This window comes from Taeniopygia guttata, chromosome 6 (genome assembly GCF_048771995.1).
Source record: "Taeniopygia guttata chromosome 6, bTaeGut7.mat, whole genome shotgun sequence".
NCBI lineage: Eukaryota > Metazoa > Chordata > Aves > Passeriformes > Estrildidae > Taeniopygia > Taeniopygia guttata.
The window spans coordinates 24,185,093-24,200,020 of record NC_133031.1 but is presented as its reverse complement, the minus strand read 5'-3'; the positions used below and the strand labels follow the sequence as shown (position 1 = coordinate 24,200,020).

Sequence of the window (14,928 nt, the reverse complement as noted above, 5' to 3'; positions counted from 1 at the left end):
CTGCCCATGCCAGCCTCCCTCATGCCCCTTTGTGTGTTTGTCAGGGAATTAATTTCTGTGCCATTTTAAATAACTCTATTTTTATAGGACCTACCAAAACATATCACCCTCGCCCAGCTCACACCTCAGCACTCCATGCCCCCTCACCCCTGCCACAGGGCAGCTTGCCCTCAGTGCCTTTCCCATGCTCTTGCCCCGCAGCATCCCTCTGTCTCCCCCCCCAGAAAAGCCCATGCCTCTGTGATGCCCAGCCTGCCAGGGGAGAGGGGCGTGGTGCTCCCTGTGCCAGCTGGGGAAACCCTGGCGACACCCCAGGGGATGGGCAGAGGTGAGGGGCCCCACTGGGCACCCGGGGGAGTCAAACCAAAGGAAAAGTCTAGATGTGCCCAGCTGTGGCTTGGTCACCCCTGGCTCCAGGGGGGGATTTTTGTACTTTATTTCGGTCACGTCTCGTTCCCAGAGCCTGGCTCATCAATGTACCACCCGGAAACGGCAATTAAAAACAAGCCCCTGGCTGTGTTTTTTTTTCAGTACTCTGTCTGCATGTCCAGAGTAGGGTCAGGGACCACCTGTCCTTCCCCTGTGTTGCCAGTGCTGCCCTCCCTTGGGTCCTGCAGTGGGCAGCTGCTCCGTGCCCTTGGGGCAGGTCTGGCTCTCGCCCTCTGGCTGCACTGAGACCAGCCACAGCTCAGTGCAGGAATGAGCCATCTGGCTCCTCTGAACACAGCATGGCTCCTCGGACAGGGGCTGCAGCATCACTCCGGTGGTGGTCCAGGCACCCGCACCACCAGTTCCATGGGCTCCTTGGCTTTGTTGCGGTAGGCCTGGCGGATGATGTCCACAGCCCTCTGGTGCGTGACGTTCTGCAGGCTCTCCCCATCCACTGACACCAGCTCCTGCCCAGCCTGCCTCCCAGAAGGGAAGGCCGCAGGGTGAATGAAGTGCAGCTACTTTTGGACTGCCAGCAACCCAATGGCACCAGGGGATGGGAGTGTCTGGATATGTGCCCACCCCCTGGCATGTGCTGGGACCCCCATACCTTGAGGATGCCACTGAGGAAGGCAGCTCCACCAGGGAAGATCTTCTCAATCTTCACCACTGGCTGTGCCCTTGACTCAATACCACCAGAGATGCTGATCCCTGCAAGGGAGCCATGAGACCCTCACACCTGGGTAGGCTGGGACCCCCACCCACTCTGAAGCATGGCATCACCTTTCCCTGGTGAGCTATTTTGGTAGGTCCTGCAGAGATGAGGGACTGGGGCAGGGTCAGCTCTTCCCCCCCCGTTCTCATTTTGGAGGAATGTTCTGGGGTTTGCCCCTTGCCAAGGGGGTGCCACCCATCCCACTGGTGTTGGTGCCAGAAGGGTCCTCACCCCACCCTTGGAGTCCCACCCATGTGCCACCCACCCATGTGCCACCCACCTAGTGAATGCTTCAGCTTGGAGAGGGTGACGGTGAGCAGATGATACTCTTCCTCCTCCTCTTCCTCTCGGCCAGCATCTTCAGGGCCATTGGCTGCCCCAGCCCTTGCCTCACCCCCTGGCCCCCCAAAGAGAGGGGCAAGAGGAGGCCGTGCCCGCTGGGGCTTCCCCAGCACTTCGGTATCTCTGTTGGGCGCTGTCCTGGGGGATTCCTTGCGCCAGGTGGCCCGAGGGCTGCGAGAGTGCCCATGGCCCTTGCCAGCGGGGGGCTCAGCCAGCAGCCAGTTGGGGGGCTGAGGGCCAAGGGTGGGCAGGGGCCGGCTGGAGGAGGCATAGGCATCCACTGGCACGTCAGGGAGTGGGGTGTAGGTGCGGGGGTGAGGCCGGCGGGGGCTGGGGGAGGCTCTTGGACGGGCTGGGCTCGCCTGCTGCTCCCCCGCTTCCTCCGGCTCTGGGGTCCCTGCTGGCTTCAGCAGGAATCCGCCCCGATAGTCTGCAATGAGAGGGGCTCAGGGATCTCCCCAGGGACCAACAGCCCTGCTCCCTGGGACCCCTGCCATGCAGGCCTCCCATGAGTATCCCACAGCCCTGGGTCCTTTGCCACCTAGGGCCCCAGATCTTCCTCATCTAGAGACCCCTAGACAACCCAGTTGTCTGCAATCACTCCATGTCCTCTTCCCCAAGAACACCAGCACCCAAGATCCACAGATTGTGCTGCTCCCAGTCTTCCCAACACCCAGGGATGCCAGATGCCTTCTTCCCTGGGAGCCCCTGCACTCAGGTATCCCATCTCCCTTTCTCCTCCCCCAAGCTCCCTCCACCCTGTCCCCACTGTGCAGCCCGATGTCCAGGCAGACCCTACAGGTGGCACTTACCAGGCACTGGTGTGATGAGGTGTCTCTTGGGGGGGACGTCATGGTGGGCCGGGCGGAGGGCAGGTGAGCGCACTGCAGTCAGGGAGAACCCCCAGTCACCTCCTGAGCTGCACCCACCCTTGACCACTACCTGCTCCCAGTCCCTGGGGGGCTGGGATCTACCTGAGCGGCTCTTTAGGGCATCAAAGGCTTCCAGCTCCAGTGGCATCACCATGCTATCAAACCTGCCCAGGTCTGTGGGGGCCACCACACTCCTGCCAAGGCAAAAAGCAGGGGGACGGTTGTAGGCCCCATTTGTTTGGGGTGGAGCGTGATCAGGGCTGAGGAGCATGTGTGAGGCTCTACTTAAATCACGTGAGGATGGGCAATATTGGGGTTCCCAGATACTTCCTAGCAGCACTCGCCTCACGTCCCGTAGCAGCAGGACCTTCTCGGGCCGGTCCAGGATGGCCAGCAGTGGCCGCACCAAATCCTCCACGCTGCCCTCGTGCAGGTACTGCGGGCACAGGAGGGGGATCAGTGCACTGCTGCCCTCTCACCCGTTCCCTGCTTTACCTCCCAGAGTTAGGCATGGGCACAGAGTGCTCACCATGCCCCTAGGATGCAGGAGTTTTCCAGGGACGAGCCCAGGTGGCAGCGCTGCCCTGCCCGTGCCCTGCCTGCATCCTGCCTTCGGTGCGTACCCGGGAGCAGTGGCGGAGCACGGCCGTCACCTCATCGGGGCTGAGGAGACGTGCGGCAGTGTCCTGGATGTGCGGGAGCCGCGCCTCAGGGTCGCTGCCGTTGGGCTGCAGGGTGGCGATGCCCATGGGGCCCAGGATGCTGGCACGCCGGCCCTTCTCTGGGGAGGCACAACAAGGAGGGGTGGCCAGCGGGGCAAGGACTGCCCCAGCCTGCCCGGAGAGTTCCCCATTCCTCTACCCCAGCAGCTCGCTCCACAGCAGAGCACAACAGACACAAGCAGAGCAGGGCCAGGCGCATGCAGAGCCTGCCCCCCTCCCCCCAGGCACACGGGCACCCCTGTTACCCCGCCTCAGGCTCCGGATGACAAACTTCTGCACAGCTCCTACTGCAAGGGAGATGGAGAGCAGTGAGTGCCCAGGGCAGACAGCAGCATCACCACCCATTGTCGAAACTGCATGCTTGGGGAACCCTTCCCTCTGCTCCCTTCATGCCAGGGATGCCACAACAGGCCCATAGAAGGGGGAACAGTCCCAGGTCGAGTCCCTCTCTGCCCTGTCACCCATGCTGATACCTCTGTCCCCGTCAGAGCGCCCTGGGGATTTGGAGCGTGCCCGGCGATCAGAGCCAGGGGCCTCCTGGCTGGAGGGGGCCCAGCTCTGGCTGGTGGCACGGCCCCCCTTGAAAAAGAGGTTGACAAGGGTCTTGGAGCGGTGCAATCCTGGGGTAGCCCCACGTGCCCCTTGTCCCTCTGGCTTCTCCTTTTTCCGCTTCTCCTCTGTGGACAGAGAGAAGGGGCTGTTGGCATGGAGAGGTGAGGGGTTGCACCCCAAATCTTGTCTGGCGGCAAGGAACTTCGGGGGATTGGAGGAGCTACTGGGAGACACTGACTGGAAAAGAGTTCCTCTGTGGGGTGCAGTGGATCACCAGGGACCATGGGGCTGGGCTTTGGGGTGCCTGGCGAGGCCCAGGGACAGAGTTGGGGCTATAGGATACCCAGGACAGGTGGCCAGGGGGCCGTATGGACTATAGGGTGCCAGGGTAGGGACCTAGATGTTCGCTATAGGAAGCCCAGGAGTGGGGGCCAGGTATCCATGTATGTCAGGGACTATAGGATGCTCGAGTGGGGGACAGGCCCCAGTGCCTACCGGCAACAGTGAGGTCACTCTGGGAGCGTGTAATGGGCTGCCGTGGCCGGCTCAGTGCCAGCAGAAGCGCCGTCTTGGGTGAGTGGGTGAAGGTGCGGCGTGGGTGGGTGCCGGGGGTCTCGCGGGTGCCCTGGCCCCGGATGGCCGTGTCCCGCAGCAGCTCGGGGGGCCGCACTGTGCGCCGTGTCTCTGGCAGCCCCTCAGCGGCTGGCTCGGTCTGCATGGCCCGCTCAGCAAGTTCCCGCACCCAGCCCCGCCGTGGCCCGTCCTCCGTGGAGATGGCCACATCCACGGTGCGGGCTGGGGGCACTGGGGCAGCTGCCCCCAGCCCATTCACTGCCCCTGGTGCTGGTCCTGAGGAGTAGGAGGAGATGGAGGAGCTGGTTTCCGAGGTCTGAGCCAGCTGTTGCAGCTGCCCGTTGGTCACTGCAAAGGCACAGCAGGGACACACTGTGACATGCTGTGGGCCACCTAGAGGTCCATGTCTCTCCCAAAGACAGCAGACATATGGGGAACCCGCAGAGCCATGGGGACCTGTGGACTATTGGCCATCGCATAGGGATCATCACGTCCTCTCCAAGAAAGTGGACATGTAGGATGTTGTGGTATCACAGGGACCACAAGACTGCTGGCCATGGCAGGGGGCTCTTCATGCCTCCTCCAAGGATGGGGGACCACTGGGGCCTTGCAAGCCCATCAGGCCTGTGGGTATGCTAACAGTGGCACAGGGAGCTCCCTGCTCCCTCCAAGACCTTAGGACCCAATGGTATGCAGATCTTCTCCCTCCCTACAGTGGTCAGACATCACACACATGGGAATCCCAGCCCCACCATGCCCCAGCCCAGCGTCCCTGCCAGAACCCGCACGGCACTGCCCTTACAGCGACTGAGCCAGCAGTACTCGGCCACCAACTCCTTGTAGGCAGGGAACCGGCCTGTCTCCTAGGCACAGGGGGAGAGGACAAGGGGGTCAGTGAGTGCTGGCTGCCCCAGCGAACTCGATCTGGTGCCAGCCATGAATAATGCATCCCCCCCTCCCACCCGCCTGAAACCAAACCAGCCAGCAGCTGCACCAGCCCCCGACACTGAGCTGAGCAGGGGCAGTGCCAGTGAAGGGACATGCCAACCCCTGCCTCACTCGAGGGTCCATGGGGCAGAGCATGGGTACCTTGATCGTGAGCATGATGTGGGTCTGCCCCTTGAGCACCTCCACTGCCTTGCTATGGCTTATGTCTTCAAACTTGACTCCATTGGCTGCAAGGACTTGGTCTCCCACCCGAATGCCGTTTTGCTCCGCCAGCCCTCCAGGGTCCACTCTAGGGAAATAGGGAGGCAGGATGGGGCCAAGCCCTCGCTGGAGTCCTGCTCCTGCCCCACGCCTCCCCTTGGCCGGCCCTGTGGCTCAGCACCCATGGTGGTAATGGCCACAGTCTTCTGAGAGTGAGGGTACTCAGCCAGAGAGAAGGGGCTGAGCCCCAGCATGGGCACAGCAGAGACTGGGGTGTCACAACCCCTTCATGCCCCAGGGCAGCCATACTTGGAGACGTAGATGCCGAGGCCGAACTCTCTGCCACCACGGATGTTGAAGCCTAGGCAGTAGTCATCAGAGGTGGTGTAGAGGTGGACGATACGCCGCAGCCCGTCCTCGGAGCCACTATCCGATGGTGTTGAGCCGCTTTTCTCTACTACCAGGCGCCTGTTCACCACATCCACCCTGGAGCATGAGTACAGTGTAAAGTAGTCTCAGGGCTTTGGCTCTTGTCCTCCGGCAGGATGGGACCATTGGTGGCACCCAGTGGAGGAGAGTGCTGGGGATGGCGGATGTTTTGGATGGGGCTTGTACCCACCCTACCTGCTCCAGAGCTTCCTATCCCATCCTGTATCCCACCCTGGTCTCTCCCCACCTTTGCCAGAGATTTCTGATGCCATTCCACCCTGGGGGTCCCCCAGGGATCCTCCCTGTTGCCCAGAATCCCTCACCAACCTCCCCCAGCATGCCCTCCATGGGGTTGGGTTTTGGGGTGCTGGCATGGGAGATGCCCTGCTCACCATGCTGTCTTCTCCTTGGAGAACTTGATTCCTGGCACACGGCCCATCCGTCGGACCACCATGCGGAGGCGGTTGTTGCCAGTGAGGACCTTGACAGCGCTGCTCATTGTGATGTTCTCCAGACTCACACTGTTCACCTCTGTGATCTTGTCCCCAACACACAGCCCGGCCTGCTCTGCAAGGGATACACGGCTCATGTGGGCACCTGACCTGGTACTGATGCCCTTGTTTGACATCCCCTCCCTCAATGTCTCCTCAGCCTGATCTGAGCCCCTCAGGAACAGAGGCAGGGGTGCCTGACAGCTGCACTGAGTGCCTTGTCACCTTGCTGCAGCTTGGGGATGGAGCTCAGAGTCATTGGCACGGGGCTGTCTACCCCTTTGTCCCGCCCTTCACTTTGGGCTGCCTGCAAATCTCATGGCCAAAGGCAGCAAGGAGCAAATAGTGGCCTTGCACCATGAAGGGTGGATTGTCGCTGTGATCCCATGTCACTGGGAGCTCCTTGAGAGGGTCTTGCTGGCATGTGCCTGGTGTCCCTCACCCTGACCCTCTTACCGGCAGTGCTCCCCTCTTCTACTTTGCTGACAAAGATGCCCAACCCATGCTCGGAGCCACCACGGACGCTGAAGCCCAGTTTGCCGTCCACGCTCTTCTCCACGGTGATGGCATTGATGACATCACTCTCATTGCTGCTGGCTGTGGGGACAGGGGAGCAGATGAGTCACACACGCTGCGTGTGTGCAATGCAAGGGATGTCTCTCTCGCTGGGAACATCCCCAGGCCCAGGACAGCCCTCTCTGTCCCTCCCAGGGAATTCAGCCACTGGGGCCTCCTGGCCATGGGGGTGGGCAGGGGGCCGGGATATCCCACACACCTTCAATGGGGGCATTGATGAGGATGACACGGCCCATGGGGGAGGCGGCACGGCTGCTCCGGGTGGTCCCATTGAGCAGGCGGCTCTGCTTGCTGAGCAGGTAGCGGGGAGCCAGGCTGGCTTCGCTGCTGGAGCTCCGTGACCGGCTGCCTGTCGTCATCCCCGACAGCACTGCGTCCCAGTCCTGGGCCATGGTGGTGCTGGGCACGCCGGCGTCCTGGCGTCTGGCTCAGGGCTGGCTGCGTCCTCACAGGGCCAGGGCTGCCCGTCAGCCAGCGGCGGACATGGCATAGTCCAGAAGCACATGCCCGGGCTTGGGCACTGCTCTTTTTTAGCAGTGCAATGCTGGGAGCAGCTGGCCTGGGTACTTGCCGCTGGCAAGACAGGTCCCAGGTACAGCAACACAGCCTGGAGGGACAAGGAGCTCTGTGACTCCCTCTCCAGCCTGATCCCTTCCCGTCCTGTACTGTCCCAATGATCAAATTGTCACATAGCTCCTGGGTACTATCATGGGGTGTGGGCACAGGCTGCCCTGCCCTGGGGTAAGGATGCTGGGGTGAAAAGGGGCTCTCCCTCCCAGTGTAAAATTGGAACAAGGGATGCAAAGGGGCTTTACTTGACAGCACAAATCCGGAAAGGCTCCAAAGAGGGGACATGGGGACATCAGCTTTACGCTAGAGAGCAGGACCTGATCCCTCTGGCCATTTCCCATCCTCCCTGGAGCCCCTCTGAATTCCCAGCGCCATGCGGCTGGAGATGGGTGCACCAGTCCCCAAGGCAGTTCCCGCGGGGATTTTCCAGGCGTGGGTGAAACGCCACCACAGTGCCCCCCCCACTTCATTCCCCGCTCGCCCCAGCCTGACCTCAATAAATAAGTGATGGCCCCGGCTCCGGGGACACGCCGGTATCCCCGCTGCTGCCAGCCCCCCACAGCGCCCACCCGTTACCCCCTGCCGGCATCAGACGCGGGTGCCCCCTCCCCGAAGGGGCGCAGGGGACCCCCTACCGCCGTCCCTCCCTCCCCCCGCCCCGTGCCCTCCTCACCTGTCCCCATGGTGCCACCTGCGAAAGAGACACCTGGCAGCAGCGCGGGGGGGAAGGCGAGGCCGGGGGGCAGCACCGCCTCCTGCCCCCCCGGCCACGGGGATTGGCTTTCCCTGTGGGACCGGAGAGGCCATGGGGCGCGGGAGCTGTCAATCGAGAGCGGCCGGGGCTGGCCTTGCAGCTAGCGGGGGGGAGGACAGTCCCGTGGGTGTCCCCCGCGAGGGGGCCCGGGGGCGCGACCCCCGGCGAGGCTGCGTGTGGCAAGGGATGTGGCGTCCCCCCTGACCTCGTCCCTTAGCGCAGAGCGTCCCGGGGGCACACGGGGGAAACTGAGGCACGGTCAGGCGAGGAGGGGTGTCGCATCCCCCCGCTTCGCTCACTCCGGTGATGCGAGCCGGTATCCCCCCGTGTCCTCCTTCTCGGGGGGCATCGCCTCCAGCCCGGGCCGGCCGTGACCCCCCGGCGGGGCCCTGCGCCGCCAGCGCGAACCCGACACCGCGGCGGTTTCAGGTGATGCGCGGCGGCCGCGGGGACTGCGGGGGGGCCGCGGGCGGGCGGCGGGAGCGGGGGCCGGCGCGGGGGGGCCGCCCCGACAACGCCGGGGTGAGGGGCTGGGGGGGCACGGCCGGGGTGGGGACACGCACCCACATGCACACACACCCCATGCACCCACACGTCCACGGCATGCGTGTCCGTGCCCTTGCGCGCACTCACAGACACCCACGGAGCGCCGCACACGCGTGGACGCGGCCCCGCTCACACGCGAGTGTTCCGGCACGCACCGCCCTGCGCACGAGCCTCCCGCGGAGGCGCCGTCCCCGCGCGCCCCGGCGCAACAACCGCGACACGCGTGGGCGCCAACGCGGCGCGTGCGAGCGCGGCGCTACGGACACGCGCGCGGGAGTGGCGCGGGCATCGAGACCCCGGGGACACGCGCGCGGCTGACACGGGGACGCGCGGAACCGCGCACGTGAACACCCACGTGCAAACACACGCGCGCACGAGCACCCGAGCGAGCGGAAGCGCCGACGCGCGGTCACGGGCAGGCGCGCGCACGCCCACGGGCACGCCCGCACACGCGCGGGAGGGCCACGGGCGCCGCGTGTGGCTCGGCACGTACCGCTCCCCCCACCGCCGGCCCCGGTCACGCGTGGTCCCCGCCGCCCCCCGCGCGCCGCCCTCCCCGGCCCGGCCCGCCCCGCCCGGCGCGGGGCCGCCCACCCGTGACGAGGCCGCACGTCAGCGCGCGCAGGGGCGGGAGTGGGGCGGTGGCGGCGGCGACGGCGGCGCGGGCACGGCGGGAGCCGTCGCGGGAGCCGTGAGTGCGGGGGGTGCCCGAATCCCTGTGCAGGGGGGGTCACGCGTGGCGGGAGGGATGCTCGGCGCGGGAAGGAAGGGTGCAGAGCCTCGCTTCTTGCGGGGCAGGGCGGGTGTGGAAATAGAGCCGTGCCGGGTGTGTCGGTGCCTTGCCGGGAGGGACATTCCTCCTTCCAGTGCCCTTCCTCACCCCGCTCTCTGGTGCTGGCAGCAGCTGTGGCCCCTGAGCGGTGGGTCCGTGTCTCCTCCTCTGTGACCGGGGTGCCCTGTGAGGGTGGGGGGTCCCTGACTTCTGGCGGCTGGTGTGGGCAAGGTCGGGTGTTTCTCTTTGGCACATTGCGAGGTGCAGTCCCGTTACAGTCGCACTGCCCGCACACTGCCTCGTGTGCTGGGCTCAGGAGCTGCTGCTGAGCTCTTTTACAAAGGAGTTGCTGTTCACCCCTTGTGCCCCCAGGCTGGGGGAGGACCAGAGCTGCTGCAGCAGGGATGTGGGGGGGACACACAGCCACCACATCCCATATAACCCTTTCATTCCCCGCCCTGCCAGAAGATGCCACCATCCTTGCCTGCCACCATCAACATCCGGGAGCCCCGTTGGGACCAGAGCACCTTTCAGGGCCGGGCCAAGCACTTCTTCATGGTGACCGACCCCCGAAACCTGCTGCTCTCAGGGGCTACACTGGAGGAAGCCCGACGGGTGGTGGAGGACTACAGGTACCCACTGGGAGGGTGGATGTACCCTCAGCACTGCTCCCAGGCAGGAGCCATTCCCAGGAGTGGGGCTAGAAGTGATGCTGGCACACCTGGCCCAAGCTCCCAAAATTGCCTGGCTGGTCCCTAAGGCATCTCCCAGCCGCTGCAAACAGTGTAGGGGACCAGTTTGGCCATGTGTACTGGCAGAGTCTTTGAACAGTGTTACCCTTACCTGGCAGGGCAGGCACTGTGCACCCTGGGCTGACAGAGGACCAGCTTTGGCGGGCGAAGTACATCTATGACTCCGCTTTCCACCCTGACACGGGCGAGAAGATGATCCTTGTGGGACGCATGTCCGCTCAGGTCCCCATGAACATGACCATCACTGGTTGCATGTTGACCTTCTACAGGTACCTGTCCTCTCCTCACCTCAGGACCACGAGGATGCCTGGAGGATCCTCCTGGCTCTGGGGTGAGGAGGGGACACGTGTCCCATACCCCACTCATACTCGTGCTGTAGGAGCATGGGTGACATCCCCCAGTGTCTCCAGCACCCTCCTCTCTCTGGCAGGACCACGCCAGCCGTGCTGTTCTGGCAGTGGGTCAACCAGTCCTTTAATGCTGTTGTCAATTACACCAACCGCAGCGGAGATGCACCCATCACCCCCAGGTAAGCATCTCTCTGACCAGGTCCTTGAGGCACCCCAAAACACCAGGGGTGTGCCTTGAACAGCAGGGAGCTGTGAGATGGGACAGTGGAGACCTGGTGAAGGTCGAGATGGATGCCATTGGGGCTGTCAGGGTTAGTGGTAGAGCTGAGGCTCTTGAAGGGCGTGCTGTTCCTTCCTTTGGAAGGGCAACTGGGATGGGGAGAGCGTGGCTTACTGGTGTCACTTCCTGCTCTTTCAGCCAGCTGGGGACAGCCTATGTGAGTGCAACCACGGGGGCAGTAGTTACAGCACTGGGACTCAAATCCCTCACCAAGGTAAGCTGATCCTTGGCCATCGCCACTGGGAGATGTGGACCCTCCCCATGGAGTCTCCCTGAGCTCTGAGCTGAGCAGGGGATTCACCTGGAGTGGAGGAGAAAATGAAGAAAAGGGGTTTGCTGAGGTTGCCCACACAGGGCAACTGCTCTCCCCAGTGGTGGCTGTGGAGGTGGCCTGTCCGTCCAGCCTGGCTCTGGATGTATCTCCAGGCTTCTTTCACCCCTCAGCCTCTGTCCAGGCTTGGCAGGGGACCTGGGTTCCCCCAGACCCTTTGGTCTGTGCGGCTTTTACCAGCTGAGAGTTGCAGGGGAGGAGTAAACTCTTTTCCCCCAGTGGGGCTGGGACACCCCAAGGTCTTGCGGGAAGATGAAGGCAGACCTGAGGACAGCCAGCTCTGCCCCCAGACCCTCTGTGTGATGTTCTGCTTTTCCCCCCAGCACTTGCCAACCCTTATCGGCCGGTATGTGCCTTTTGCGGCTGTGGCAGCTGCCAACTGCATCAACATCCCGCTGATGAGGCAGAGGTGAGCCCCTGGGGTGGGACAGCCTTGCCACGGGGTTTGTAGGCACTGGTTGGGAATGCAGGGACTTCCTTGCTGATCCTCGGCGTGGGGGGTTCGCTGGAAGGTACAAGCACCTGGTTGCAGCCCAGGGGGTTATTGGTCCGTGTACAGCCCTGTTGAGGACTGCTGCCAAATGTGAGTGTGGGTCCAGCTGAGACTCCCTCTGATTTATTGTGCAGCCAGTTGGTGGGGTACAGAAGATGTCAGCCTCTCTTGAGACATGTCCCTGTCCTGTGTCCTGATCCCCTCACCATTGTGCCCTGTGGCCCCCTGACCCCCTCTGTCCCTGCAGAGAGCTGAAGCTGGGGATCCCTGTCACGGATGAGAACGGGAACCGCCTGGGGGAATCCACAGCAGCAGCCCAGAAGGCCATTTTCCAGGTGGTGGTGTCCCGCATTGGCATGGCAGCGCCGGCCATGGGTGAGTGTCCCTTCCTCCACCTGTACTGGGAGATTGCAGCTGATCCCTGGCAGCGTGGGATGAGGTCCCACTGCTGGCAGGGTACTGTGAGCACTGGGAGCTCATCTCCTTCCTCCCTGCCTCAGCCATTCCACCGGTGATCATGAACATGCTGGAGAAGAGAGCTTTCCTGAAGGTACCAGTGAACCTGGGATGGGCAGGTGGGCGTAGGGACACCCACCAAGTTTGGCACATTGTTGGCACCCCTCAGGGCTGGCACCTTGTTGGGGAATAGAATCCTTCCTGCCCTGTCTACCGCACTGACGCATCCTCTCCCTGTCCCTGGCAGCGGTACCCGTACCTGAATGCTCCCCTGCAGGTCAGCCTGGTGGGACTCTGGTAAGTCCTCCTCCAGCAATGGGCATCGCTGCCCTGGGCAGACACCAAGCCCAAGTGTATGGCACAGTGCTGCTGGGAACTCTGCTTGGCAGTGGGGGAAGAGAACTGCCCCAAAGTTTCCAGGGGGGATGCCAGATCTTGGCCAGGCTAGTTGCACCCCAGGCAGACGGGGTGGGATATGAGGTTCTGGGGCCAGGAGTTGTTTTGCTTCATCTTGGTGTCTCTCAAGCCTGCCATGGGCTCCTACTAAGCATTGCTGTTCCCCCACATCATTGTGGGACAGACTTTGCCCCTCCTCAGGAGCCAAATGCAGAGTCTGCAGCTTGGAGAGGGCATCTCTGTAGCCCTTTCCTGGCTGAACACCTGGCTGCCTCATTGCTGCTCTGGGATCAGGCCATGGTGGGTGTGGGTGATTTATACAGCCCAGCTTCACCTTTCCATGTCTTTCCTTTGCAGTTTGGTGTTCGCCACCCCGTTGTGCTGCGCACTCTTCCCACAGAAAAGGTACAGACAGGGACTTTGCCTGCATGTGTGGCTCCTGTGTGGGATGGGGTTGCTCTCTGACTCCCAAGAGATTCTTTTGCTTCTTTGAGCTGTCAGGGGCTTAAACCTGTGCACACACATCTCTGTGCACAGGCAGCAGACCCAAGGGTCTCTGCTGGGCCATGAGGACAGCATCCCCGTGGGGTGCAGCAGATAGTTTCCAACCTGAACCCACTGCATATATCCCTCCATCCTCTGTATCCATGTTTCCTCTACAGCTCAATGGCTGTGAGCAGCCTGGAGCCTGAAGTCCAAGATCAGATCCGGAAGAAAAATCCACGGCTGGAGACAGTCTACTTCAACAAAGGGCTCTGAGCAGGGTCCTGGGGTGGCCGAGATGTGCCCCCTGGAGCTGTCAGGCCAGCACATTGCTGAGCTTCACCCTTTGGATCCCCTTGGGGCTGCTGCCGCTTTCCCTTGGCTGTTGCGTGTCCATAGGTCCCAGGTGCTCAGCCCTGCTTCCCAGGGTGCCTGCAGCCACGCAGCACCACAGCAAACCCTGTCCCTGTGCCCGCCTCAGCCCTGCTCTGGGGACCTCCTGGCTGGTACCCTGGTGCACTACTCCTCTCTGTGTGTGCCTGTAGCTCTGTGCAGTGCACAGGGAAGTACAGGCCGCAACACCAGGGACCTTGTGAGCTCTGGTGGAGGGCAAAATAAAAGTGAGAGGGGAAGAAAATGGTGGTCCCCAGCTTTAGGAGGCAGCAGAGAATCAGCAATTGAAGGTAGAGTACCTCTGCAGGCACCCTACAGTGCCCAGCGGTTCAGCAGCTGGTACCTGGGTATGGCAGAGCAGCTTTTGGAGAGGAAAACTCCCCACACCCAAAATAGCTGGGGGAGAGTGATCAATTGCATGTAGTGGCTTGAGCTCAGAGTGAGGGGGCTCTCCCAGCCCAGGCCTGTGCTCTGCTCCCAGCTCACCTTCTGCTCTCCTCCAGGCTGCTCTGGGGATTTAATCTGGCTTTCTGCTGCTGCCATTCCCAGAGCAAATGGCACATTTTAATCCCAGTAGAGTCTTGGTTTTTATTCTCATTTTAATGCCATCTGCGTTCAGGGCTGGGCTTCCCCTGAGGGCTTACTGTACCCCCTCTTGGAGTGCTTGCTTTCAGGTGGACCTTCTCAAATAGCTTTAAGTGCACTGTGGTTTCCCCTAGATATTTTTGATATACGTATAATGTACCTATATATACTAAACAATAAAGGCAGATTGTTTATACAAAACCAACAGCAAAGAGAAGTGTGCTGCTTGCTAATTTGTATATGGTGGAAAGGGACTGCTATTAGGGTGAGGATGGGAGCAGGAGAGAGGGGCAGGCTGGCTTTTGGGATGCCTCTGCACCCCCTGGGGCTGGGTTCTGCTCCCTGCTTTCCAGCCCGCTGCCTTTGCAGCAGCTCTGGCTGGCCTGGCATGTGTTTAAGCTTATCCAGCTGTCAGAAGGGCTTTTTTTAGTACAGTCGGCTTTGGACCTCGCCGCTGCACAGAGAGCTTTGCTAAGCTGCTGCCCTGGATGCTGCTGGTTTGGAGAGGCCAGAGCATCACCTTGGCTCTGCCCACACTCACGCCCCCTCTTGCAGCCTGCTCAGGGGACAATCCCAGCCCTGCTCCTGTGCCTTCCCTGCAGGACTGTTTTTATCCCACTTTCTATGTACAACTATCGGAGAGCACACTGGAGAGCACATCACTGGGACCCTGGCAAGCCTGCAGGCAGCAGCTGCCTCCCCCTCAGCTTTCTGTCTGACAGGGCAGTCAGAAGGAGCGCTGGATGTCCAGCCAGGGAGAGCAGGGTGGAGGCAAGTGTGCTCTGCAGTGCCCCATGCTGAGGGACGGAGGAGCAAGACCACTGCAAAGGCCAAGATGGACACATACAGCAGTGAAAGATAAGGGCCAGGCAGCCCAAAGCCACCCTGTGCCACAGCTTCCACAGCTGGCAGGGGCT

At 62.2% G+C, this 14,928-nt stretch overlaps 2 protein-coding genes across 8 annotated transcripts; one reads left to right on the top strand and one right to left on the bottom strand.

The window, feature by feature from the left end:
* Nucleotides 1-391: 391 nt before the first annotated feature.
* Nucleotides 392-8,302, bottom strand: PDZD7 (PDZ domain containing 7). Of its 3 annotated transcripts, XM_030276286.4 has the most exons (17): nt 8,094-8,302; nt 7,050-7,457; nt 6,731-6,871; nt 6,176-6,350; nt 5,664-5,840; nt 5,295-5,442; nt 5,008-5,068; nt 4,128-4,553; nt 3,554-3,757; nt 3,326-3,367; nt 2,982-3,139; nt 2,703-2,794; nt 2,461-2,552; nt 2,299-2,370; nt 1,425-1,916; nt 1,040-1,140; nt 392-905 (listed from the first exon to the last, which is right to left on the bottom strand). In XM_030276286.4, the coding sequence occupies exons 2-17, from the start codon at nt 7,240-7,242 to the stop codon at nt 756-758; spliced, it is 2,724 nt and encodes a 907-aa protein (XP_030132146.4). In that variant the 5' UTR covers nt 7,243-7,457; nt 8,094-8,302; the 3' UTR covers nt 392-755. The 3 variants fall into 3 exon arrangements, with proteins under 3 accessions (XP_030132146.4, XP_072787299.1, XP_030132149.4); XM_072931198.1 differs by lacking the exons at nt 3,326-3,367; nt 8,094-8,302 and having other exon boundaries at nt 518-905; nt 7,050-7,376; XM_030276289.4 differs by lacking the exons at nt 7,050-7,457; nt 8,094-8,302 and having other exon boundaries at nt 518-905; nt 6,176-6,345; nt 6,731-6,868.
* Nucleotides 8,303-8,358: 56 nt separating this feature from the next.
* Nucleotides 8,359-14,228, top strand: SFXN3 (sideroflexin 3). Of its 5 annotated transcripts, none has more exons than XM_030276292.4 (11): nt 8,359-8,603; nt 9,961-10,124; nt 10,343-10,513; nt 10,675-10,773; nt 11,013-11,088; nt 11,529-11,614; nt 11,946-12,073; nt 12,199-12,248; nt 12,402-12,451; nt 12,908-12,955; nt 13,213-14,228. In XM_030276292.4, exons 1-11 carry the CDS (start codon nt 8,481-8,483, stop codon nt 13,307-13,309), a joined length of 1,092 nt encoding a protein of 363 aa, XP_030132152.2. In that variant the 5' UTR covers nt 8,359-8,480; the 3' UTR covers nt 13,310-14,228. The 5 variants fall into 5 exon arrangements, with proteins under 5 accessions (XP_030132152.2, XP_030132151.2, XP_030132155.1 ...); XM_030276291.4 differs by having other exon boundaries at nt 8,442-8,603; nt 9,958-10,124; XM_030276293.4 differs by lacking the exon at nt 8,359-8,603 and adding an exon at nt 9,262-9,411 and having other exon boundaries at nt 9,958-10,124.
* The last annotated feature ends 700 nt before the right edge of the window (nt 14,229-14,928 follow it).

Excerpts from the sequence above, each read along its gene's own strand:
- PDZD7 (XM_030276286.4), bottom strand. The coding sequence starts at position 7,242 with ATGGCCCAGGACTGGGACGCAGTGCTGTCGGGGATGACGACAGGCAGC. Across the intron at positions 5,841-6,175 it reads TCCAAGGAGAAGACAGCATG|GGTGGATGTGGTGAACAGGC; the intron begins GTGAGCAGGGCA and ends CTCATGCTCCAG. Across the intron at positions 906-1,039 it reads TCCTCAGTGGCATCCTCAAG|GCTGGGCAGGAGCTGGTGTC; the intron begins GTATGGGGGTCC and ends TCTGGGAGGCAG.
- SFXN3 (XM_030276291.4), top strand. The coding sequence starts at position 8,481 with ATGCGAGCCGGTATCCCCCCGTGTCCTCCTTCTCGGGGGGCATCGCCT. Across the intron at positions 11,615-11,945 it reads ATCCCGCTGATGAGGCAGAG|AGAGCTGAAGCTGGGGATCC; the intron begins GTGAGCCCCTGG and ends CTGTCCCTGCAG. Across the intron at positions 12,452-12,907 it reads GTCAGCCTGGTGGGACTCTG|TTTGGTGTTCGCCACCCCGT; the intron begins GTAAGTCCTCCT and ends TTTCCTTTGCAG.